This window comes from Meleagris gallopavo, chromosome 3 (genome assembly GCF_000146605.3).
Source record: "Meleagris gallopavo isolate NT-WF06-2002-E0010 breed Aviagen turkey brand Nicholas breeding stock chromosome 3, Turkey_5.1, whole genome shotgun sequence".
NCBI classification, from domain to species: Eukaryota; Metazoa; Chordata; class Aves; order Galliformes; family Phasianidae; genus Meleagris; species Meleagris gallopavo.
The window spans coordinates 39,283,399-39,310,797 of record NC_015013.2 but is presented as its reverse complement, the minus strand read 5'-3'; the positions used below and the strand labels follow the sequence as shown (position 1 = coordinate 39,310,797).

Here is a 27,399-nt window from a genome sequence, read left to right as displayed (position 1 = left end):
TTAATTAATAATTAAAACCAAAATGAAAGAAAATAAGAAAATCCACCATTTTTCCTTATCAGTCTCCTTAGTATTTTCCTTTAATTAAAATATTTTGTGGGCAATTAGAACTTATTAAATAAGCAAGGTTAGCTGTACTACATCTGTATTATTTATTTATAAGTTTCCATTTCATTTACTTCGAAATTTTACTTACATTTAAAAAAATTTAAAAGCTAGCAAAAGGTTATTCTTGAAGCACATCAATAGCTATACATAGAATTTTAAAGCCTTCAACCATGATTTTAACTTAGTATTTTTAATGTTTTTAAATTATTTTAATGATTTTAATGATTTAATAGTTTTAATGATTTTGAATTAGTAATATTGTATTGAAATGAGAATGCTCGCTTTCAATACTTTTTCTGAATTACGACAAATAAGTTTAAGATATCTCAAATCCTCAGCAGAACTAGCTATATTAGTCTAAGCCAATTGTACATTATTTGAAGGGCAGATCACATAATTCATAAACATTTTAAATTTTGTATCAAGAAAAAATAAGGTCCTAAACTTGAGATTTTATGTACCAATTATGGTTTTTTTTATAGCATTTATTTCTGAGTTTGAAAATGCACAAAGAATGGCTGAGGTTTATATACACAAAAGCACCAGTACTTTTCAAAGACAGTAGGCTATTTATTAAAGTGGTTGTATGGAATAGCACATATCAATTTAGCACCTAGTCCTAAATATTCAGACTTGCAGATATATGAAAGCACTTGCCATTACATAACATCCATTTTCTAGACTTCATATAGTTAGGATGTTAAATGGAGATGAGTGATAGCTTAAAAATTCCTATTCACATCTTCCTTTGTGTTAATTATTTGGTTAAGTGCTTCTCTTAGAGAAAGATCATATTTACATTTTCTGACATTTTAATGGCTTATTTTACACTATATGACCTCCTCTTTCAACTGCATCACAACGACCACCATGGGAAAATAAATAAATGAATAGATGTAACTAAATCTATGCACTTTGCTCTTCGGAAAATTGAAGCTACTTCTTTCCCAATTCTGCCTTTTTTTCTTTCTTTTTTTTTTTTTTAATTCACATCACATATATCATTTACATGTAGTATAAAGTCTCAAGAAGCATAGGTTATCTTTTGAGCTCTCCTTTGAGTTAATTTGACAAGAATTCAAGAACCACAGGAAGAGAGATGAAACTAACACAACAATATAACAATATTTTGTTCCTATCATTCAACATGCACTGATACATACCTGAAACATATTATTATTTTACATATCAAAATAGGACTAAATGTGACTCTAAAAATTACTATAAAACACTGACTGCAGAATAGAAATTGTAAACTACATTATATGTAGTTGAACTGTACACACAGTACAGTATAACTATAGTTGTAACTGAAACCTGCATCTTGCAGACAAACACTACAAAACAAACAAACAAAACCAAAGAAGCAAACAAAACCCCACAACAATAAAAAAGAAAGCATTACTAAATTGAAGTGTTTTGTTTGCAGCCAACTTTTTTAGTATGCTTACTCATGGATCAATATTATTGTTACAATGAAAAACTGCACATAATATAAAAATGGACAACGAGTATGTAGACAAAAGAACTGGTATGTAGGGAAAGGTAAGTTAGACACATTTCTTGCATAACTTGTTTTATTGCTAAGAAATGGATGATATTTTAACAATGTAAATAAATGAAGAAGGTAAAGATTATTTCAGACAGAGCGAGGATGTATAAATTCAAATAATGAAATTACTGAAGGAAAGACAGAACATTCAGAATGAGTCTCAAGAAAAACATCTTGCCACCAATATATAAACTTGTTGGCAGATTCAATGAAAATATGCTACCTGGTCAATTTAAAACTAGTTTAGTTTGGAAAATACACTAATATTAAGTGTATTAAAGAACAATAACACTGCTCTTAGACTGGCAGAGAATTAGGAGACATGTTAGGAGTCTAACATGAAGGAGTTAATGGTCCATTTTGATTTAGAAAAACATCTTATTAAGAACAATGATTATGTATTTTATGATGAGGATAATTACAACCTGAGCCACAAAATCTCATAACATGTTTGAAAAATGAAGAAAAAAGACCATATCAGTATTTGGCCAAAGATACTCTGTCACCTTTCCTACAAAAGATCTTATCCCATGCTTTTGCAGAACAGTACTGTCCATGCAAAGAACTTTCCAGGAGCTGCTGCTTCACATTTTTTTTCCAACTTATTTAATGAATTTCAAAATCCATTAATAAATTCAGTAATAGATGTCTCAGATGAAAGGTGCCTTGGTTCATAATTAGAAACATTTTTTTTTAGGCAACAACATTCTTTTTTAACAAAGTACAGAAAAGCAGAAGTATATTCTGCAAGCACACAATGAAATTTTAAATACCTGAATAATTAATTCAGTAAGTTGAATCACTGATGCCTGACATTCTTCAGAGTGATCTAAAAGAAAGCTAACAGTTGGATCCTGACATATGCTCTGTTTATCTTGCAGTTGTCTTCTTCCTTCTTCATTCAAAAGGACAGAAAGGAACTGTAAACTAGCTGTATATAAAGCTGGATGAGTGGTTGACAGATGAATACAATCACAAATTGTATCTGAAAGGTGAAAAGATAAGCTTGAGTGACACTCATACCTTGGTGTCTCTAAATACATTAGAGAACCATGGTGATAAATAAAACTAATTCACAAAGGAACAATTAAAAACAAAAAAAAAAAAAAGAATGAACATACTTGCTTCCCCCTTGACAAACCACCTGCATAATAATCTTGAATTGCTGTAACCTTATCTCACTCTAGAACTTTCACTTTCCTTCTGAGTAAGATAAAGCAAGAATATCTTTAAAGGGAAAAAAATGGATCATTTCAATCTTGATTTGAAAGCGCTACATTTGTTTAAGATTTAGAGCTAGAACTATGAAACCAAGAGAAAAATTCAGTCAAGCTCTCCAGGTACATTTATGTTTGTAATTTTGTATATGACACTGGAAATTACTTTGAAGGTAGCATGGTATGCCTCTCTGTTCTGTTTTTTAATTTACTTTATTTGTTACCAGGTAAGAACCCATCCAGAAAGAGTTATTACCAATTACTGCTGTACAATGATTTGCAAGAGCTGTCGCCACAAATGGAAAAACTGTCTGGCTACTGTTCCACATTAATGTAGTCAGAAGGTTGAAGAAGTCTACCCAGGTTTCATGAAGTACAGATATTAACTCAGAATCTGCAAAGAGAATATAGAAAAATCTTTGAATATAGAAAAATCTATTTAAACATACACACAAATCTGGATAGCTATGCCTGGAAACAACTGCTACCAAATGAAGCCGCTACTCAAACAAAGAGCTGCCTCTGCATGACTTTATTGGAAACAAAGCTCTTCATTACCTAGGCCATCTTTAGAGCGAATGGAGAGAATTGTGAAGGCATTTCTTAAGAGAGGTTTCAACAGTTCCTGAATTACAAGCTGAGAGTCCACCAGTAAACATGACTTCAGAAGCCTGGACACAGATGATAAGTATTGAAGTAACAATAATACCTGTTAAATATTTTCAAAGCATAAGAAATAAAGTCATATATTTGCATTTTTCACATTTTTAAAAATACATTAACTTAATTGATTCATAACTTTTTGAATGAATATATATATCACTTCCTAATGTTATGAGTATCTGCCTTCAAACTTATTTTAATAAGTTAAATTTGAGACAAAAGTAGTCCTACTGGCAATAACCCTTATACACTGCAAACATAGCGAGTTGAGAAGTATTCAGATGTTCATAGGATTAGAACCAAAGCTGCCAGATTTATCATGTAAAATAACTGTGTCACTAACTGTATCTGACTCGTACTTCAGTATTGTAGAAAGAAAATCTATTACATGTTTACTGTAATTACGTGTTAAAAAAAAAAACAAAAAACAAAAAACAAAATTAGTATTCAGTTGTTTGATGGTTCTAAATATAGTTCTGATACAGAAATAATTTTTCAGTGTTAAGCGTAGCGCACTATTTTCACTTAAACTTTTTCAAAAGCACAAAGATTCATACAAATGTAACATATGCCTGGCATATGTTCATAAATATAGATAGAAAACATAAATATTTTCATAATTTAAAAAAAAAAAAACAAGTACTTCTCTAACCTGAGCTTTTACATGTTCTGTATGACATGGATTACCCAAAGGAGCTTTCAGTTCCAAGATATATCTCTCAACCAGATTAGCACTTACAAGACTAAAACAAAATAAAGTGAGTTAGAAATATACTAAAACAATTAAACATTCTACTAAATTACCATTCTATATCTAAATATTAAAAATAGAACATCATAACTTAACTATAGTCTCCTAATTTTTTAAAAAACAAATCTAGTGTAATAGCAACTATAATAGCATTCAGCTGTTTTATAATAGCTAGACTAATGTGAATTCCAATGGTCATTATTACATTGGTTAAAATTCTTTATATTTGATTGCTTATTTTCTTTTCTGTGTAAAAATAAACAGCTCTGTAATACTGTAAACTGTATTCAAATAATATTTTTTATCATTAATTGCAGTATGAAGAGCAACTGCTCTTCAAAGCCTTAAAAAAAAAACCACAATTTTCATTCTCCACTTCATGATTTTTTGAACAGTTTATAGATGAAAGAATTTGTTATGATGTGAGTGGAAACATGCAATACAATCTGAAGACTATTTTGAAGATGTTCCTTTTTTAAAAACAAACAGACCCAAATCAAACAAACAAGAAAACCCACTACAGTCTCTGATCTAATACTTCCCAAAGCTGGCACACATTACTCACTCTCTTTAACTGCAACAAGCCTTGGCTCACCCTCAAAATGTAGCTAGAAATTAAAACTAGAAAATTATAAAACGATTCGAACTGATCTGCAATTCTGAAGAGCTGAAGCGTTAAATAAGAAAAAAAACTCCTTCTCAAAAGCTAAATTACCACCGAGACCGTACACAGTATACACAGCAGTTCTGTAGAAGGTAAACACCACAAATAGTATCACTAATTAATGCTATAGAAAATAATATATTTATCTGTATGTTCAAAAATGCCATTAGGCATTTGTGAACACTTCGGAAGAAAGATCAATGTTTTTAACAGTTCTACTAAGAAATACTGGTAGATCCCCTTTCAAACTTTTCACCTCTGTTACTGTAACTTGTCTGTAATTCATCAGCTATTGATCTCATACCTGCTGAGAGCTGTTAGCAAGTCTCCTTGAAGGGCAATTCCAGTATCTTTTGGTGCAACAATCAGCAGATTGTGCAGAAGGCTGCAAACAGCTGACAAAAGTGCAGGTGTGACTACAGCAGACTGTTTAGACATTGCAGCAAACATAGGAGAATCATGTTGACTAGGAGATGCTGTAGTATCACTTTGACCTAGCATATGTTTAATTAAAAAAAAAAGAATAAAAATGAAAAACATACAAAATGTACAAAAGATGAATTAAAGCAGTCCCACAACGTGTTTTCTACTTTACATAAGGTGTCTGAATATACTTAAAATATATATACTTAAAGTGGTATATTCTGGAGTGAGGGAGAAAAATAGAAAGAAGAGAAAGATAAAACAAATCAAATATAGAAAAGTGTTATTTAAAATAGCTCTGAAATGAAATGTTCTTTCTATGGGCACCAATAATCATTAAATATAAATGGTAAATTTATAATGATATAAATTTTGCTTTCAATTCTTTCCTAAACAAAAAACACTTATATCTTTATATATCTATAGATATAAAGATAGATGATACGTAGATCTACATTCATATATAAGCTTATAGACATTATATACATTTTATCATTCTACATATACATTGAATTATATTTATAAACATACAAAACTTTTTGTGTATGTGTGTGTACATGTGCGTATGTATACAACTGCTTCACCAATAGGGAATGTTTTGAAAGGGTGACTGGATGACAGGAATGAGTTACACTTCAAGCAGTATCAACCATTTCTACTTCTGCCAAATCCATCTCCTTTTACAGAGTCTTTCACACTTGTTTTCTGAAATAACCATTAGAAGCATCAACGGTGAGTGTTCCACTAATACACACGCTTTATAGTCAAGTATAAATACTGGAATATTAGCAGGCCAAGTAGTAATTACTATGCATACAAACTCAAAGTTTGACTTACCTTGTGCCATAAGCCGATTAATTGCAGTTTCAGGAATGAAACTAGTTGAATTTGCTGGGACTGTTGCATGAAGCTCAGTAACACTCCCTGGTGCTGATGATGCAGACAGAATCTAGAAGGTCATAAAAAGGATATTAGTTGATTCCAGCTTTCACAGAGGAAAACAGAGGAGACTTCTATTTACATTTGGCTTAAACAAAGCAAAAAAAAAGTTGATACAAATTACTTGCAACCAAAACTAATTTCATGACATTTGTTCATATATATATTATATATATACAAAAATACATAAATTTATATGTATCCACTAATCAAAAATATTGAAAGGTAAGTAATATGAACCAGCTGAAACATTTCAGTTAAAAATTAATCAATGCCTATGATACTGGAAATTTCTGGAACTACATAGTTCAGTCACTACTGAAATACCTCAAATACCTCATGGACTATTTGCTCTACTGAGACTATAAAGACTTTTGCTTTTATACCAAGATGTAAGAAAAATACCACAAGTGAGTTAATTAGCTAAAGCTGAAGTTCTAGAGCCTGTCTGACTCTGAATATTTATCTTAATCTTCATCCCATGAACCTTAAATGTGTTTATTTCATGCTGCAAATATGAGATACTTACATCATATTAAATAATTTAGCATGCTTTTTCTACCAGTTGAACAACTAGATTATTCATCATATTATTAATTTTGAATGCTTTCAAAACGGATTCTTAATGCTTTTGCTACGCTGTTTATGACCACAAGCCTGAAATCAGAAGACACAGACTCCAAATTTTAATAGCTTTGTGACACAAGACCTGTGACCTGTCGCAGAATAAATGACAAATACTGTTCATACCAGGACATTTTTCACTTCTGTTAATTTTGATTCTTATCTAAGCAATTCACTTAACATTTTTTTCCAAGAATAACAATTTACAGCATAAAGAAAAAAAGAGTGTTGGGAACAGCAATGAAATCTCAGGACAGTCACAACTTGAAGAAGGATCTGTCTAGGCTTTTCTTCATAATGAGCTTTCTAAGGAAGACTGAAATATTTCAGAATTTTTGGTGATAAAATTTAATTAAAGTATCAGTTGGAATATTTCTTAACTATGGAAAAGTCAGAACCAACTTAATTGACAAAATATAAAAGATAAAGTAGGAAGAAAGGAAATCAGAATTATTCTCTTCCTACTCATTGTATTCTTGCAGCTAGCTAGGTCACTGCTTTCCAGGCTTTGATTTTCTCAGGAGCACGTTCAGCTACCTCAATACTCTACACCGTTTTTTCTCTTCTTTTGAGAAGGTTTAATCCCGCTGTCCCACTAACCATCAATGCCAGATGTTGCCAGGCTCCCATGGGGCTTTGAACAATCTGAGCTAGTGGAGGTGTACCCACTGTTGGAAGAGGGATTGGAGCTAGATGATATTTAAAGGCTCTTCCATTAGAAACCGTCCTATGGTTCTACATGCACAACTTTACTCGAGACTAATGCATGAACAGAAAGCTGGAGTTGGCAAGATTTGTGAGATTTGGGGTGCGTGTTCTGAAGTCAAGGACACGCATACCTGAGATATCTGGTGTCACACAGTCATTAGGACATGCCTAACAGGGTACTTTTATGTTGGCAAACAGCAGTACCAAATTGCACCAACCAATTGAAATTCAAACTTTGTTTAGATATATAACTAAAAAGCATATTTGACATTTGAAATAAATTACTTAAAGTTTAACACTTGTTGACTTAAATCGTTATTAAAATCATTTATACAAGAGTAAATCAATCCATCTTGACACATGACAAATTCTGCCTTTATTTAGCACTACAATTCCAAGCATTCTAATAATTAACAAAAGGCATTAATCTTTCTCAAGTAACAAACTCCAAATGCAACCTCCACTTCTGCAACAAGTAAACTCTGAAAGAAATTATTACTATGTTGAGAGTCATCTTAAAGATGTTATGAATTCATATAAGCAGATTCATATGTTAATAAATATTATCATTTAAATAGGACAATAAATTATGTTTCTTGCAAAAACATCTAAAGACTTTTGGTGAATAAATAAAAAATAGGGTATTAGATATATAAGAAAAAAAATCAATGAAAGTTTTATCTGGTTAGAAAAACATTATATTCTTGCAGTAATATGACATTTATTTGTAATTGCTTCATACTGAGATATGGGTTAAAAAAGGAATCTTTTCACTATCTTAACAGAATACATATAGTAATACAGGAAAGTTACTTCCACAGTGTTATGTCTTCCAGGAAATAAAAGATATAACCACTTCTACATATCACCTTTGATAAGGATCAGCTGGAGGTCTTGGACATCATGTCCACAAAACGATATTGACTATTGCCACCATATTCTTTCTGGGAGCAATGAAGTGTTCTGCTGCTTAATAGCAAAACAACAGATATTGCAAGGGAGCTCAGTGGAGTAAAAAAAAGTTGTACGATGGGGAGACAATGACTGTAGACTAGAACAATTTAAAAAAATACAAAACTCATCACAATGAAAACAAGAGAAATAGTTTTACTGTTTATCTACCAGATACGCATAAAAGGTCTTTTTTTAAACTAGTACACAGTCCTTCTGGTATTACATTAATAGGCTTGTAATGATTAATTCTTTTTTCAAAGGTTTAAATTGCCTAGCTGTAGAACAATTTGGTAACCATAGAACCTGAAAATAAAATACATATTATTTATAAAATAGGACAGGATAAGAATCACAGGTAAGAATGACCACGACTTCACTATTTGGAAAATGTTTATAGATCCTTAACCTGAACCTTAGCTTAATTTTTAAAATAACTGCTCATTCTGATAAGCAGCCCTGGGCAAAGAACAGCCCCAGTCTATTTACACAAAGCAAAATAAATTTGTACATATATACTGTATAGTGTTCTCAATCATAATAATGAACAAAAACCAAACGTGCTGGTTACGATAAATTCTGTGTAATGATATTAATGATTAATGTTTAAATAGTAAATTCTGTAAGAGACAAAACATGGTTATTTCCCTAGAACAGCAACACTCATAGTACAGTTTATAGCAAAATAAATTGGACAAAAATATGGAATCCACTGAGATCTTAAATACAAAAAAATACAGCACTTATCAGTCAGAGTATAAGTAATTCAGCTTTCTTGCTGTCTTTTATGTGACCTTGAATCATTGATTTCATTCCCACACTGCCATTCTTCATTCTATAAATCATGTAGAATCATAGTGATAGCCTCTCAAGACCTCTATCAGACTACTTTATATATGGTAAAATAAAAAAGAATAATTTCTGCTATGAATATACCTGCTTTTTAATTTTCTAATTTTTAGTTTTTGTAAATCTGGAGGAAAAAATAGAGGTGGGGGAAAACGATGAAATCTAGGAGTAACTTAGATACTATTTTCATTTAAAATCACGTAAAAAGTCTTTGGCAGCAGATAGTTCAAGTAAAGCACAGATTACATGAAATCTGAAAAAACTGAAAACTAACACTGTCTTTTTGTTATATGTTAGAACTGATTTCAAATACATTAGAAAAAGAATCCAGCTGTGTTTATTATCAATTTACAGAATTAAATGAATACCATCATTTTGGTTTCCAGAAAGATCTGATGTGACCAACAGCAAAAAGGAATTGCATCTTCCTAGGTAGGTGTTTATGCAATGAATGAATATAGAAATAACTAGAAGAATTAGAAAAAATAAATCAGGAAAGTTTCCAACATAAGTATTTTTACCTGCAACTCTCAATTACTTGTGGCTGTTATAATCAAATCAGTATCATACAGAAAAATTTTTTCCTTCAGTAAGACGTGCAGACTTTTTTTCATCTGCTATGGGGAAAGTATGCCACCTAGTGTACTTTAAATGATTACATCCCTGTATCTTTAAACTTTTGTTTAATGACTTCATAAAAGTATTTCTTTTCCTTGTACATCAAAATCGAAAACTTTGAGCCAACTAGTAGGAAGGTAAAATGTGAAGATAATTTATAACAGGATTAAACTGTAACTGTCTGATTGCAAGTAAAGTTAGAGTTTTTTAAAAAACTATTTCCAAATTTTACTAGATAGACACTTAATAGACATTAACTGCACTCTGAAATAGAGTTTGTATTTAGCCTCAATTCCCTTCTTATGTCTTTCCTCTCCCAATTAAAACCAGTATTGGAATATCAGATCTTTGCATTTCTCATTCCAGCTTGGTAATTTACCAACTATCATGTGAAGCTATCATATATGTTTTTTTAAAGCCAAAAAACACAATCAATAAAAATAAGTTTGCAGCTGCTAAAAAAGCTCATACTGCTAATCCACAGTGCAAGACAAATGAAAATTAGGTTATCTTCATGACAACCAAAGGTTTTCTGTGAAATCTACATATGTATCACATGAATTAAAAAATTTATATAAAAATTAGTATTACTTTAAAAGAATACTTTAAAAGAGCATAATCCTACTAAATACAAAGTCTACAATATCTGGAAGCCTGACACAAATGAGTTTATTACCATATGCTTTCAGCTTTAATTAATTTTAGAGGTCAATTTTTTTAAATGGAACTGCAGAGCTAAGCCTTTACATTAAACTGTGATGTGCTACTTTACACATATAAACGAAAATACATTAACTTGATCTAGTAGATTCCAAACTACTTTTTCTTTTAAACCACTCAAGCCATGACATAATGAACTCTCCAGGTCTTCATGAGAACTCAAGCACAACTTTAAGTAGATCAAATATTCAACTTTCCTAAGAATCCCTGCAATTTAACTTTCACCTTGAGTAACATGAACAAAACATGTTCAACTTCTTTATGAAAGTAACATTCTATTCAGTATGAAGCAATTTGGAAATAATGTGAGATTCCCATTTAAATGTGGTTTCTCTTTCTAAGTAGTATTCATGTAAGCATGAATTTCCTAATTTCTATGCAGTCTCATTTATTTTAGTTTCAAATACTCAGCTTTAAATATTTGAGTTTAATATAAAGCAAAGGTGTTCGTTGGGTTTTTCAGTTTTCTGCTAAATTATTAAAACATTCCAAAAATAGCAGCAATGCTAGACAGAAATAAATTTGTAATAGAGAGTAAAAATAGGAAGAAAAAATAATAAATATGAAATATATGGAGATTAAAAGTTTCAGCATTGGCTTTTTAGCATTTTTATTTTGACCACCTTCCAAAATTTGAATTGTTAAAGTAATACAGTACTCGAATGTGTTTTGTAAGTATTTGTTATATCAGTACATCTGTTTAATAGAAAAGAAACATCTAGATAATTAGTTCAAAAGTAACATTCTGTAATCAGCAAACTTAGAATTGCCCTAGACTAATAACACTTTAATAAAATAAAATGCAAATTAAAACCACAATACATTTCTATGTGTTTTGCGTTTTTTTTTTAAACCTAAAAGAAATGCAAACTCATATAACAATAAAGGTGCCTAAAGTACTGACTTTCAGCAGTAACATTTATTAATCAGGATTGTGTTAACTGAAATGTGAAACAATGGGCATGAGTATGACCTATCATGTTCTTAATATAAGTATCTTCTTTCATAAAAGAAAAACAGTGGTGTAGGGGAACTGTTAGGTCACAACTTGAACAGGTGAAGGGGTGTGTCTGGCACAGGGAGCACAGGCAAACTGTTTGCACCTGTGCTTCCCAGGTGACCAGAAGGGGTGGACCCAGGGTGGAGCCATGCTGGGCTCAGATAAGGGCCAGACATTGCAGGGAGAGCAGCTCTTGGCCCTAGGCTGCTTCCTGAGAAGGCATATTACATACGTAAAGCCTCCCCTTCACCAGTTGGGTGACTTCAGCTCTTCTTTAGGTATATGATTATTGGTCTACTGCAAATACTTAAGTGGTATTGCCAAGAACCTGTCAGAAACAATTTTGCTCCTCTGTAAGCAGAATAAGTGGATAACAAACTTTGAAATAATGTTATTACATTAGTAATTTTCTATTTTTATAATATCTTTTAAAAAACTTCACTTAGCTGTGACAGCTTTGATAGTTGTATTAGCTGTAGCATTATGGCTTTCGTATTACATTAGCTGGTTATTTCTACATCAAAGAACTTCAAACAAAATTTTAAAAATTGATTGCCCAATGCAGTACGTTAGTTTTCTTAGAGTTATGTTGCAGTCTTTGAAAACTTATAATTTTTACTAGGTAACTAATGGATATTATAAAAGCTTTAATCATAGTCTCATCTAGTATTATAAATCCATTCTGAAACTGGGAGAATATACTTTGCTTCATCCTTCTTTGCATTTGCCATTTTAAAAGACAGTAAATGTTTAGAGTTTTTAATTACAGGGATAATCTTGTCCAGAAACAAGTTTCATCTACTTTTTTTTTTTTATGTCTTTTGCATCTATCTTGAGTCTTGTTGCATTTTCATTCCTTGGAAAAACACTACGGAATCTAGCATTTATTATGAGATAACATGTGTCTTCAACCTAAAATGCATCTGTGGTTTTCACTGACCCAGTTTTATAACCACAATCTAAATACAGGTTCTTTCTAAAAGGACGGTTTGAATAAAAGCAGCAGAAGTGATAGCTATAGACAAAAATGTCTGCATTTTTGTCAATAGAGCTGATTATAGAGTAATTTCTGTAGAGTATATCTTCCTGGTAGTAGCTGCAGAATTCAATGCTGTTCTGTGCATTTAGCTAGATGAGTTAGCTCACTTAAAAGTATTCTTCAGCATCCTAAAACTAATTCAGAATTAATTTCAATTTCGTTTCAGCTCTTAAACTAAACTCATATTTAAGCAGTTGCATTTACAACAGTGTTAATTTGCCTTAAAGTATATTCTTAGCAACAGTGCAGTTGGTATAAAGAGGTTAACCTGGAAGTTACCATAGTTTCTGATGTTGACTGAGAATGTGAAGATGGGCTCTGACTAGATACAACCTTCCAAAGATTAAGAGAATCATCAAAATCTGTATGGAGGGAAAGAAAAAAACACCAGAATCAAACAAACATTACTGCAAGACCAGCAGAAAGAATAACTCTTTCAAAATCTTGTTTCATGCCACAAAGAAGTAGCTAAGCAGTCATTCTCAAATATTCAAAATATTTCAAATAGTCTGAAAATATTTCAGTTTTTCTACATACTATACTAATGTATTATTATCCAGTAAATCCCTTGAATAAATAGAAATTGAATAGAATACAATCTTCTGCTATAACAAAAAAGCATGGGAAAGCTACATTTAGCTCAAATTGCAATCACATAGCCTTCAATAATTTTACATAATTCAGATTTAGTTTTATTTAAAATGGAATAGGCTAAAAGTACTTATTTTGGGCTCTCGCAGTACAAACATAATGAACTGATGTCCTCATCCTCAAAAATCTTTAAGCCCATATTTTAAAAGAACCAATTTCAAGAGAACCAATATTTATAAATATAAAGAAGGTGGAATTAACTTGTAAATATTTCTGAACAATTAGTGATGAAAATCTTATATCATAAACCTGTTAATAATAGGCTTTGAGGTTTTTATTTGTAGGAAAAAAAATAAATCAACAGTATAGCACCAGATTATACAGGCTTAGACAGGTGTACTGCACTTTGGTTAAAAAAGTGGCTGAATGGTCTGGTCCAGAGAGTGGTGGTGAATGGAGTTAAACCCAGATGGCAAACAGTGATAAGTACTGTTCCTCAGGGGTCAGTCCTGTTTAATATCTTTGCTGATGGTCTGGATGAGGGAATCTGAGACTGTGAATGCCTCCTCCTTGGAAGCATTCAAGGCAAGGCTGGATGGGACTTTGAGCAACCTGGTTTAGAGGGAGGTGTCCCTGCCTATACCAGGAGGATTGAAACTAGATGATCTTAAAAGTCCCTTCTGACCCAAAGCATTTTATGATTCCATGAATTGAATATATCCTCAGTAGTTTGCACATGACAACAAGTTGGGAGGAAGTGTTTGTCTTCTTGAGGGTGGGAATGGTCTACAGAGGGATCCAGATTTGAGCAATGGACTGACGCCAATTGTATGAGGTTCAACACTGCACTTTGGTCACATCAATCCCATGCAACACTACAAGCTGGGGACAGAGTGGCTGGAAAGCTGTGCAGCAGAAAAAGATCTGGGGATGCTAGCTGACCGCTAGCTGAACATGATCTAGCGGTGTGCCCAGGTGACCAAGAAAGCAATGGCATCCTGGCTTGCATCAGAAACTGCGTAGTCAGCATAACTATAGAGGTGCTTGTTCCTTTGTACTCAGCACTGGTGAGGCTGTATCTTAAGTACTGTGATCAGTTTTGGGCCCTTCTCTATAAGAAAGGCATTGAGGAACTGGAGTGTGTTCAGAGAAGGGCACTATCCAGAAGTCTTATGAGAAGTAGCTTAGGGAACTGGGATTGTTCAGTCTGGAGGGGGCTCAAGAGAGACATTATCACTGTCTACAATTACCTAAAAGGAGGCTGCAGTAAGGTGGGGGTCAGCCTCTTCTGGTAATATACCTGTCTATGTATTTCTTTTTCTTAAATTTTGATTGTACTGCTATGTCAAATTCACAAGTGTAAGAAGTATTTTACCCCTAATGCTTTGCAAGGTAATGTAATTGGTTCTGCAGTACATCTTTTTCCATTTATAAATTTTTGAAGTTGTATGAAACAGTTCAGAGCTTTTTCTGAAATTTGTTGAATTGGTGATCTATTTATTCTTAGAACTTTAAGGTAAAAATTGAACTTGAAAACATTTACATTCATGGCTAGCACATTCTATTTTAACTCCATCTTTAATATGAATTACTTAGCTTACTGAAGTAACATCTAGTTAAAAATACTGCAAAATTAACATAACTTACCAGTTGAACCACTTTTTTCAATGACATGGTTGTCTTCCTTGGCAGAATTCACATCAAACATATAACAACCTAGGTAACAGTGTTTCACCATCTGATTCAAATGTTTGTAAAACTGACAGTGATGCAAAAGAGCCTTAAGTGCAGGTTTTCCGGTCTGGGAGAGGCCAGTTTCTTCATCATGTACACAAGGTCCCTGAAAACATGAAATTCAAAAAGTTAATTTCTTTCAAGGAATCTTTTACATAAAAAATAAACTGGCAAAAACAAACAAAACACAACTTCAAGCCTAATACTGTTTGTCTATATATGTATAGCTGTTTTATAGACCAGATTCTGGCAGTCAAATTTAGATTTTGAGACTGAACTAAATTATGAAGTTTTACAAAAAACATTCCACTTATAAGAATGGAAATAGATATTTAACTCTTGAGAAATTAAGGTTATAAATTCTTCTCATACAAATACTGTCTTAAATCCCGAGTTATACCTTTCTATGACTTTCTATGCAGCTGTTACAAGTTTCTCATGTAATTCTGCTTACAGATATCAACTAATGCAAAAGTTTCCTGTAGGAGAGAGAGTACACTCTGAACAAGTAATCCTGTTAAAAAGCATACAGCTGTTACGCTACATCTATCTCGTGTCAATCTATGACAAACAATTATTTGGAAAATAAAATAGAGATTTTATCTCTGAAGAATGGTTTTCAGTCACTTATTTTTAAACAACGACTTCAGGAACACTCACTAGAGAGCTGTATCTATACAATATAAGAAATGCTTCATAGTAGTCGAATTTGGTTTTGTTTTTTTTGTTTGTTTGTTTCCAGCAGCTAGATCTGCCTGTTACAACAATTTTTTCAGTGTTTTCTGTGTTAATAGAAGAAAACAAAATCATAATATGAAGCCAAGTTATCATCTGTTTTCATAAAAATTAAAAATATTAACCAGCAAAAGAATTTGGAATGAGAAAAAAAATTACATTATGCAAGTTTTAGGAGGCATCTTGCAAAACTAAGTAGAAACTTTCCTTTGTGCTTCATCTACTTCCGCTCTTCACTGACAATGAAGTCATCTGAAAAATGCTATTTGTCGCTAGGAGGCTCTACATCTTCCCTAACCCCTCTATTTACACTGAATACAAACTTATTTTCCAAGAAAGGATCAGGTAAAACAGTGTAAACTATAGCCAGACTTCTGAATAGTTACAGATGATTCTTTGTTTTGTATAATACATAAACAGACAATTTTGACCATTTGCATTTGATATTAATTGATAAAGAATGAGATGTCAAATAGTTTGAAGAACAATGTTACTTCATACAAATTGCTTATAATGAATTATAAAACTGCTCGTACACTGTCAGCAATATGCTTAGGTTATATCAACAAGACAAATGTATACTTGAGAAATTCTCTTAAATTGAATCAAAATCCATGACTGTCTTTGTCACTTTAAGAAGCTATGCCAATCACTTTATTGTATAATGGGAGCAATGAAAGAGTTCCTCTCACAATGCGTCCTGACTTCCGCAATTTTCAGAAAATGCAATACATTACAATCTTAGCAAAACTTATACAGCTGATTTATTACAAAATGCCTCCTGTGGTCACTCCTTAAAATAACACAGCAAAATAAACAATTATGAAGCAAACAAAATGGATAAAAGCAACATTACAGACAGTACTAAAGCCTATAAACTCTAGTAACAGCCTTTTCTTTCCCAAATCTATTTATTTAAGGGAAGAAATATAAATGTTCTACTTTGGCTATGGTACATTATTCCTGCTCTTCATCCAAATACACTTAATTGGCCTCCTTCAGACTCAATTGTATTAAGGTCTAGAAACAATTTATCTTGTAAATTTCAAATTATCTTTCAAATAGTACATTTGAAAAATAAGTAGGTCTGAAATACAGTATTTTATCCTGCTGGTATCTTACAACTTTAATTATTATTTATATTTTAAGCACTTTTAATTTGCCTATTGCCCCAAATGTTGTTTAACATCTTTCTGTATGAGCCCTCACCAGGTGATGAGCAATCTCTATTAAAATGCTCTTAATAAGAATTGACTCAAAACTCATAAACTGCATTGGAATGCCTTCTGAGTTTTTCAACCATATTTAATTTCTGTCACTTCACCTTACTCACTGAAATGATTTGAAGACTGAAAAGCAACTTCTAATATTGACACGCTTACAGCAAATTTATATTGATGTTACAATGGCTTTCACTTTGCAAATCCCATGCTATTAAAGAATTATTTCTATTGATAAAAAAATAAATTCATTAATATCCAAAGACTGAAACCAAAGCCAGATGTTACAGACTACTTAAACATCTTCCTTTATAATTATATGTAAAGAGAGACATACTATAAAATGCAGCTCTGCAAGATGCATGCATTTTGGGTACACGTGACTCAGCAACAATTTATCCAAGTAAAACAGAAATAATGTCTCTTTTTTTCCTGTGGAGGTGGTCAAACACAAGAAAAAGTTATCCAGAGAGGTTGTGGAGTTTCTGTTCTTGGAGAAATTCAAAACCCAGCTTTTATCAGGAATGGTGTGGTGAGCAGGACTAGGGAAGTAATCCTGCCCCTGTACTTGGCACTTGTGATGTCCCATCTTGACTACTGTGCTCAGTTTTGGGCACCTCAGTACAGAAAGGACACTGAGGTGCTGTAGCAGGTCCAAGCTGGTGAAGGGATTGGAGAATATGCCTACGATGAGAGACTAAAGGAACTGGGGCAGTTTAGTCTGGGGAAAAGGAGGCTGAAGGGAGACCTTATTGCTCTCTTCCAATATCTGAAAGGTGCTTACAGTGAGAGCAGGGTTGGTCTCTTCTCACCGGTGACAGGACAAGGGGAAATGGCCTCAAGTTGCGCCAGGGTAAGTTTAGGTTGGATATCTAGAAAGACTTCTTAACAGAAAAGGTTGTTAAGCAATGGAATAGGCTTCCCCAGGGAGGTGGTTGAGTCACCATCCCTGGATGTGTTTAACGACCATTTGGATGTGGTGCTTATGGACATGATTTAATGGAGAGTTGTTAGTTAGGGTAGTATGGTTAGGTCATGGTTGGACTTGACAATCTTTTCCAACCTGGGTGATTCTATGACATAGCCCTGAGCAACTTGCTGTAGCTCATCTCTTTAAGAAAGGGAGTACGCTCTTAAAAAAGTCTTTAAAGCAAGAAGCTACTTCATCTTTCTTTGGGAAGGCATGCTTTCTGTCACTCATATTTCTTTCAAAATATTAAACACTACATTAAACTCTGCTTTCTCAGAATTTTTTCTTTCTTATACACCTAAATTCAAGTTGCATTCCAGGCAAAATAACTAACCAATTTTTATCTTAAAACATCAATACTATGTAAGTAATGAAGTTTCCTTGGAAATCAAAGATATTATATCTAAGATACCATATATACATGATCTAAGATACTATACAATAAAGCTTTACTTGTTCTCTTGAACTCTCTGGGAGGTGGAAGAAGCTTATGTATTCACATATTTCTTTCAAAAATCTCATTTCAGATGTAACTTTTTAAATTTATTCTGTAGATATACTAACATAAGCTCTTATATCAAATAATGCCTCTCCGTGACAATATGAACTTTCTCATCAAGTGTAATAGTCACTCACTTGCCAAACACAGTCTTTCAGATCTTCAGTAGGAATGGGGATCACAAGAAGATTTTGTAGAATAAAAGCAGCCTAAAAGAAATGAATGCATCAACATTACTGTCTAGCCATCAGAGTTCAGTGAAGCACATAAGATTGAACAGGATAGTTGAGAAATTATTCCACTGTTTTAGATACATGTCAAAACAAGGATTTTTCATGTTCATGTAGATTAATAAAAGAAATCTTACAACTAGAGTTGAGAGAGATGTCTATACAGTTAAAAAGAGCAAGAGATTACCTCTAATTTACCTCTAGTTTGCAATGAGGAGATATTTACTAGAGAACTGGTGATAAGCTGGTACGCCAAAGTGCTTTTAAATAGAACAAAACAGATTAAAATCTAGCTATTTGTTTTCTCCATAACAAACTACCGACAACAATTTAAGACAGCAGAATGTGACAAGAAACATACCTCCCTGCGTACCATGCTGCATTCAGATTGGTCTAGAAAGATGTTTAACGCTGTTCCCCATAGCCCTCCTGAAATGTTCTTGCAACTCTCTGCTAAAGCAATGCAACCTAATTCAAGAGATGTAAGAGCTGATCCTATTCCAAGTGCAGTAAATCTGACCTAGTGCATGTAAACACAATAGAAAATGACATTACTTACAGTAATAACACATTTTTTTAATTATTGTTGAGTTCAATCAACTAAATCTGTAGCTTAGACAGAATGATTTTAAAAGGGTTTAAACTGTTTAAACAAGTTATTTTTCCTGCATTCACCTGGCTCTATACTCACGGTCATAACTACATGTATGTATAAATAACAAAATGAATAAATTTTTGAATACTTAAATGTATATTCAATATTCTCAGCATTTTACCATTTAAAAATAGTTCTGATTCAAAAACTCATAATTTAACAGGTGAGCATCAAATATATTTGCTCTAAATTTGTAGTTTACACACATTTTTGCATTAGAGCTAAAGTAAAGTTGATGAAAACTGCCTATGATTCATTATCATAAATGACTAATAAGAGGATAGAAGATTGAATATATAGGGAAGGATTTCAGAGTGTTTATAAGAAAATATTCTCCCTACTTTATTGGTATTGTTATTTAGGATACAGTCAGTAATATTGAAAATAATGCAAATCGGTAGTTTCAATATTGAATTCCTGAAACAAAAATCATGCATATAGCTAGGTGTCAAAATAAGATATCAACTTTGCATTAACTAACCTCAGGATCTCTATCTACCCATAAAGGAACCAGCCATGTCAGACCTAGGTGGGAAGGAATTTGATCTTCACTGTTATTGTAAGGCAAAGACCAAAGAGATACCCAGTCCTGATCAGAAAACAGAAAATAAAATTAGAAATTATTTTCTAAATCTTTCAATGCCATCAACAGCCTGGGCTGTCAATTGCATACTAAACTACTTTAAATGTACATAACGCTGATACTCCAGGAAAAAGATGTTCATTGTCTCTATAAACATACATATATTGTATTGACTCCACTTACTGAATAAAATTAAATTTATTACTTCTGGTTAGTATTAAGATAACAGTACTAAAGGCATTAAACATTTTACTTGAAATATTAGGAATGTTTAGGAATTACTCCATACATTTTTTTATTGTTTCTTAAATGCTTGAAAAAAATTAGACATGATATCTATGCAGGAAACTGCTGAATAACAACATGCAGCTACCTCTTAAGTCAGTTTATTACTTTGTGCACCTACCATGTGATTAAGTGCCTTAGCTGCAGATTCCATGAATTCATACTTTGCAAATACAGCTCCTTAACTCTGGTAAAAAAAACCCCGTACTCATTGTGCTTTGCTTAATCATGGCACTGCACAATGCATTATGTTCTGAGTGAACTATGCAATTCAAAATTTTATAGGTGCATCTTCTGAATGTCTCAGCCCTGTATATTTTTTACAAAATAGATGACTACATTTGGATGCCTCACTTGGAACACTGTCTTTCACATGAATCTTCTCAATACACAATATTGATAACAGTAAACATGGTTTTTTACAGTCTTTGAAGTAGAAGGAGAATTAAAATACAAAATGAAATACACCCAAGTAAGAAAGTATGACCATAAAGCAATATCAAAGAAATGAAAGAAATAAAACATTGTAGCAATTTTATCATATACTAAGCATCTGTTCTATTTCTCATAAACTCTATGAACAACTGTAGGTCATTTCTGTCCATTGCTATGAGCTAAAGGATTCTATGTCTAACTTAGTAAGATGGTTCTTTAAGTAACAAAGAATGAGAATGGTTCATAATACTGCTAATGGGCAAAACAACATTAAAAACACCTGGATTTTAACTAGTTTTTGTCTCAATTCATAGACTGTACATTTTAAGTTAGCATTAATAATAAACTGCAATTTTTATTTTTAAACGAGTTATCCATATTTCCTGTACAACATAGCTTGCACAGAGTAAGAAGGTTAATTTTGTATTCCTCTCTCCACAAGATCTCACGCTTAATCATGTAACTTGTAAACAATGGATAGGATTTAAAACTTTATTTTATTTTATAATAATATAAAATATTAGAATCTGGACATTGCTGCTGGCACTTTATGACCTACAGTCACAAAAAACCCACCATCATTTATTATGCTATTATAGATATTATTCTACATGATTAAAAATAAATACATACGTAAAAATCAATTTAAGTCCCCTCTTTCAGTCATGAAAGACTACAGGATTGCAGAAATAAAAACTGGAATGCTACCAGGAATACTTTTTTTTTTTTCCTCAAAACCAAAGCATTATTTCCAAATACAAAGCGTATTTCACCACATTGAAATGTTTTCACAAGTGGCAATCATAGGCATTGAGTGGAGTTGACTGCAATTCTCCAGAATGATTACACTTAATTATTGAATTATATCAGTTAAAATATATCTGTGCCTAGCCATCAAAAGTGACAAGATAAGGGGAACTATAATGTACTCACCGTATCCTTAGCTTGAGCCATCATTTCATGAGATAAGTGAAGCAAACAAAGAACAGTGCTTTTTGTAACACCTTTTCCCATAAAGGACATAGCATTTCCTCCCCATTCAACGTAAAACGATGAGATGACCTGGGAGTGTAGGAATAAGTTCACAGTAGCTTTACTGTGAGCACTACACAGGTAGAGTATAAACCACTGCACACACGTAAATTAAACCCATGGAAAAATGGTGAATTATCAAATACACTCTTTTGGCTAGATGTTAATTTATTTATGAGTCACTTACTCATTCATCATTTTCCTGTATGGTTAAACCCTTGAAGGTCAGTAGTTATTTTATTTGCCTATTCAAATGAAGAATAGAGTGGATCTAGATAATAAGTATATTTTTACATAGAAAGCTGGCTAAATACTGTATTTCAGTCAGAGTTGAAAAGTTTGTTTTTGTTGGAAAGAGGCCATTTATTGCAGCAAGCTTCTTTCTGCTATGTTTGAAATTAAAAATACAGTTTATTTTCCAAAATCCTACATTGAAGAATACAGGTCATTTCTATCTTTTCTTGGGACTTGAATTGGAATAAATAAATCAACTTTCTATATAAAATTCTAAAGGGAATGGGAAAGCACGTGCAATATACTCAATCATCATAAGTAAACACATTTTAAAACTTTTATTTTCCTTTAAGTAAAGACACAAGTCACTCAATCTCGTCTTAATCTTTTAGCTATTTTCTTGGAGAAAGAAAAGCACCTTTCATAGAAACTATATTCACTGGAAGTACAGCGTAAAAATTATAATATTATTAGTTACAGTGACTTTACAAGCATTCAAAAAAAAAGTTAGGTGATAAGATAAACTACTTACCTCAAGAAGACCTGTTAAATATTTCTTACAAATTGTGAAAGGTTCAGCGGTAGCAGAATACGTACTCCAGTTTGGCAGTGCAGTAACATGAACCATTCCTCTGAGTGTTCTCTCCAGTGAAGGAAGCCCATAAAAATGTGGTGCATCTGTTAGCCTTAAGGACTGTAAAAGCTTGAGAGCCAGCTCAGTTCTGAAACAGCCAGCAAGTTCCAAGCCCTCTCTGGATTAATTATAAAAGGTAAAAAAGCATCAAATGACAGCATAAAGCTATTATAATTAATTATTTTGTAAGAGGCCAGTGCATCATTATTATTATTGCTATTAAGCGGGTCTCAGCATATCAATTAGTAACTGTTGTCTTACACACCAAATAACGCAGAAGTAAATTACAGAACAGGACTGCTTAACCAAACACGGACAAACGAGATAGAACTCTAATTTCTAATGAGCATATAAAAGAGCAGGAGTTCAAGAACATTGGATAACTCAGAGTGACAAGTGTCACAAAGATTCTGCTTATGTTTGTTCTGGTTCAGGCACCAAGTTTTAAAATATTTCCTGCAAATCTATCACCAACAGACAGAAAATAAAGGAGTATAAGACATAACTGGCAGGGATTTCTATAATCCTTCTTTTTCTAGCTGTCATTTTTTTCTTATGTTTTATTTAGAAATTGAGTAACTGAGTGGGAGGAATGGTAAAGATAGCATTTTGAAGGAATCTTTACTAGCAGTTATGTTGTGGCACACAGATAAATACGTCAACTGCAATTTTAGCATCTCAGAATGCATTTGGATAGAAGGATTTAGTGTGAAAATATTATTTTAAAAACTTAGGAAAAAAAACCTATAGAAGTTAATTTCTGTTTGTCTGACTAACAGAAAAAGGATGGCACCTCATTCTGGAAGTAGGCATTCTAACAATAACCAGTGTGCACGATAGTTAATGATGCACTATGGAGCAAAAAGGAAGAGGATGGAAATAAATACTTGCTGATATTCTGTTGTTTTACTTTCCTGCAAGTAGCTAGTAGAAAAATCAATCCAGCTATCACTTAAGCAAATTTCCAGTAGTGAAAAAGAAATAGCCCATCTTCTCAGTGCCATCAATTTAATTATCATTTTTTGAAAAACTGCACTAGTGCACTTCTTCACAATTTCCTTAATTTCCTAATTTTACTGTGAAAAGGTATAGCTAATGTTGATCTTCACTTAAAGAGAAGTATATTCCGTTTTTAAAGTTTACCATGACTGTATTGTGATGTAATTATTTCCAAACTCTAAGATGCAGTAGCACAAGGCATTACTATCCCAGTCAGAATGACACAGGCAGTTCCACTTAAACTGTACCTGTCAGTCACTGATACTGAACAAAATAACAGTGTGTTAAAAAGATGAATGAGTTCTTTATCCAGTCGTTGTCTGACAGCAGTCTGTATTTCATCTGTTTCATCCCGCACTTGGGATTCCGGTCGCACCAAAAGGCCCAAAAGGGAACTTGATTTCTAAGAGAAAAGAATAAAAATACAGTCACATCATGCATTGCTTAAATTCTGTTTTAATAAACACACTAAAGCCAGTTTTCCGTTTGGTGCTTTAAAATCACATGCACTAAAAATCACAAATTCCATAATAATCATTTTACCAAGAAATATTTCTGTAAATTGAAATCATAACAACAACAACACAGTAAAGATTTTCTGGTATTAATTAGCCATACCTACCACATTTTAAAGGATCTCTTGTTAACCATACAAATTGAAGTACATCAGTCTTACGTAATTGAAAAGAAGATCACTAGCACTTTTTTCCTAAATGTTTAAACTGTTTTTTAAAATGGAAAAATGCAAATGCATGTACACTCAATATATGATAACCCTTGTAAGACCTTGCTTTGAGTACAGTATGTACTTGCTTTGTGAAGAACAGTACTTTGTAACGCAGTTATACAACTGCAGTCATCATTGTTATCTTTAGAAACTAGTTTTCATACAATAAGATTGAATTACTATATTTTGACAAGTACAAGTTGTTTCATACTGCTTTTTTAATCTTAATTTCCTACTTGTTTTTGTACATCTTAATGACTAATACTAGATAAAACATCTCAAATGAAAAGCACACATCTAAAAAACTGAAAATAAAAATAAATTATATTCCTCCAATATTATACTTGCATTTTTATATTTCAACTGTATGAACTATGCTCATATAATACCTTCCTCAGGGTTATAAAAATGTTTTACGTAAATGTATTGCAGCCATTTTAAATCAAAACTGAAACAACAAAAACTTCTGTCTTAACTTTCAATTCTTGTTCTTAATCCAAGACAGACATTTATATTCCTTTATCATGCAGAAAGTCACAATATACCTGCAGAGAACCTCGTTCTTTGAGTTACACAGATAACACAGTTACATACTTAAACACACAGCTATACATATATCAGCTGTACAAGTATATTCATATGTACAGCTACTTACTTAATATAAATGCATATATAGTGTATGTATAAAGCTCTACATAAAGCTACATATAGCTAACTACACTTACATGGCTCTGTATAACCATCCTATTATTGTTACCTACACCACAGCAAAACAAGTTCATATTTATATTCTTACACTTTTAAGTAACGATTTCAGGATCCACTTCAGATGATCTGCCTCCAAGCTTGCTCTCTTATCTCTACACAATTTGTTCAAAAATCTTAGGACATCTACCAAAAGCTTCTCATCCTCAGCAGAAGCTGGAAGCACTTGCAAAAATCTGCAATAAAAACAAGTGTATATATATTCATACTTTTAGGGAATTAAAAGAAAGTGCTATGATCTCAGTCTAATACAGCTGAATTAACTAAGCAAATGTAATATCAAGCAAATAAGGAGTTGCCTATATTAAACTTCAAATTATTTAAATACACATAACATAACTGCAAATAATAAAAAGGAATTATATCAGTTTTATTTAAACTGAAACACACCTGTATTATACATACTTCATACATTAAAAGACATGGAATTGTTTGTTGGAAAAGACAGAAAAAAATAGAACAGAGACAAAAGAACTAGAGGAGGGCCACAAAGATGATCAGAGGGCTGGAGCACCTGCCCTATGAGGACAGGATGAGAGAGTGGGGCTTTTCAGACAGGAGAAGAGAAGGCCCTGGGAGTCTAGATATCAGGAAGAAATTCTTTACTGTGAGGGTGGTGAGACGCTGGAATAGGTTGCGCAGAGAGGTTGTGGATGCCCCCTCCCTACAAGCATTCAAGGCCAGGCTGCAGGAGGCTCTGAGAGCAACCTGGTCTAGTGGGAGATGTCTCTGCCTATAGCAGGGGGGCTGGAACTAAATGATTTTAAAGGTCCTTTCCAACACAAACCATTCTATGATTCTACGATTTTAAATATATATATATATAGTTTAAATATGGCATTCTTATACTTTGCCATTTTGACATAAACAAATGACAAAATCATAGATACAATGAGCTTGGAATGGGCCTCTGGAGATCATCTGGTCCAATGGCTGTCATGCTGAGCTGCTTATTCAGGACCATGTCCAGGTGGCTTTTGAAGATCTTTAAGGAAGAGACTCCACAACCTCACCGGGCAACCTGTGCCATTGCTCTGCACAGTGAAAATGTGTCTCCTGATATTCAGATAAAATGTCTTGTGCTTCAATTCTTGCCCATTTCACCTTGTCCTGTCACTGGGCATCACCGAAAGGAATCTGGCTCCACCTTCTCTGCAGTCTCCGTTTCTGTCAGCCCATTTCTCCAGCCTATCAAGATCCTCCTGAATGGCAGCACAACCCTCAGGCACATAAGCTACTCCTCCCAATTTTGTAACATAAAATTGCTGGAGGTATTCTCCCCCAACCTTTGTATTGTTAATGAATATATTAAACAGGATTATATCCAGTACTGACTGCTGTGGTACACTGCTAGTTACAGGTAGCCAACAAGACTTCATGTCACTGATCAACACACCATCCTCCAGGCTCCACTGTTCAGCCACCTTTCAATACATCTCACTATCTACCTCTCCAATCAATACCTCATTAGCTTGTCTATGAGGATTTTAAAACATCGTGTAAAAACATTTAAATCAAGGCAGAACTGTCATGGTTTTATGATTTTCGGTTATCTGTATTCTACATCATAACACCATGTAGTGCACTGGGAGTTAAAGTGTTAATGCTTAAGTTTGAGACACCTGTCCGGAAGAGAAGAACTATATATCCCAAGGGGCACTGCGGTCAGAGAGGAGATATAACCCCTGGAAAGATCACCTGATGTGCTTCATCAGGTTCTTCTTCGTCAGGCTCTTGTCTCTGCTGCTCAACCAGACTGAGCATCTCACCTCAGCTGTATGGTGAGGCCTATCCACCTTTTGGACACTATCTCTCATTATATTTGATTTATTAGCTTCAATTCTAATTATATTGTATTATAGTGTGTTATTTTGCATTCTGATACTATATTTAATAAATTAGTTTGTTTCTCCTCAGATTGTTGCCGCTGTTTTTAATTATTTCGGGGTCCCCTGTTTCCCTTTCCTGGAAGCATGGATTTTGCAAAATCCCTCCACCCGCTAGTCAGGGAACTGGGCCAAACCAGTCCGTGAACTGGACTTTTCATTGTAAAAGGATTTCAGCAGCTTCACCAAGTATGACTTCTGTTTGGTAAAGCCAACCTACTCGCAATGACATTCCTGTCTTTCATGTACCCTTCCTGAAGACAGGAGTGATGTTTGCTTTCCTCTAGTCCTCAGGCATTTCTCACAAAATAACATCACCCAGCTCTCTAAGCATTTGTGGGTGAATCCTTTTTTTTTTT

At 33.1% G+C, this 27,399-nt stretch overlaps 1 protein-coding gene across 1 annotated transcript in view; it reads right to left on the bottom strand.

The window, feature by feature from the left end:
• Positions 1-26,918, bottom strand: part of RTTN (rotatin) — a 43,314-nt gene extending 16,396 nt beyond the window's left edge. The window contains 16 exon segments of the mRNA XM_031552808.1: positions 2,434-2,645; positions 3,134-3,271; positions 3,436-3,586; positions 4,193-4,283; positions 5,260-5,449; positions 6,216-6,327; positions 13,106-13,188; positions 15,065-15,257; positions 18,713-18,784; positions 19,167-19,325; positions 19,942-20,049; positions 21,697-21,825; positions 22,562-22,781; positions 23,911-24,065; positions 25,186-25,362; positions 26,853-26,918. Of these exon segments, the coding sequence (XP_031408668.1) occupies positions 2,434-2,645; positions 3,134-3,271; positions 3,436-3,586; positions 4,193-4,283; positions 5,260-5,449; positions 6,216-6,327; positions 13,106-13,188; positions 15,065-15,257; positions 18,713-18,784; positions 19,167-19,325; positions 19,942-20,049; positions 21,697-21,825; positions 22,562-22,781; positions 23,911-24,065; positions 25,186-25,362; positions 26,853-26,918 (2,256 nt within the window).
• Positions 26,919-27,399: the final 481 nt, after the last annotated feature.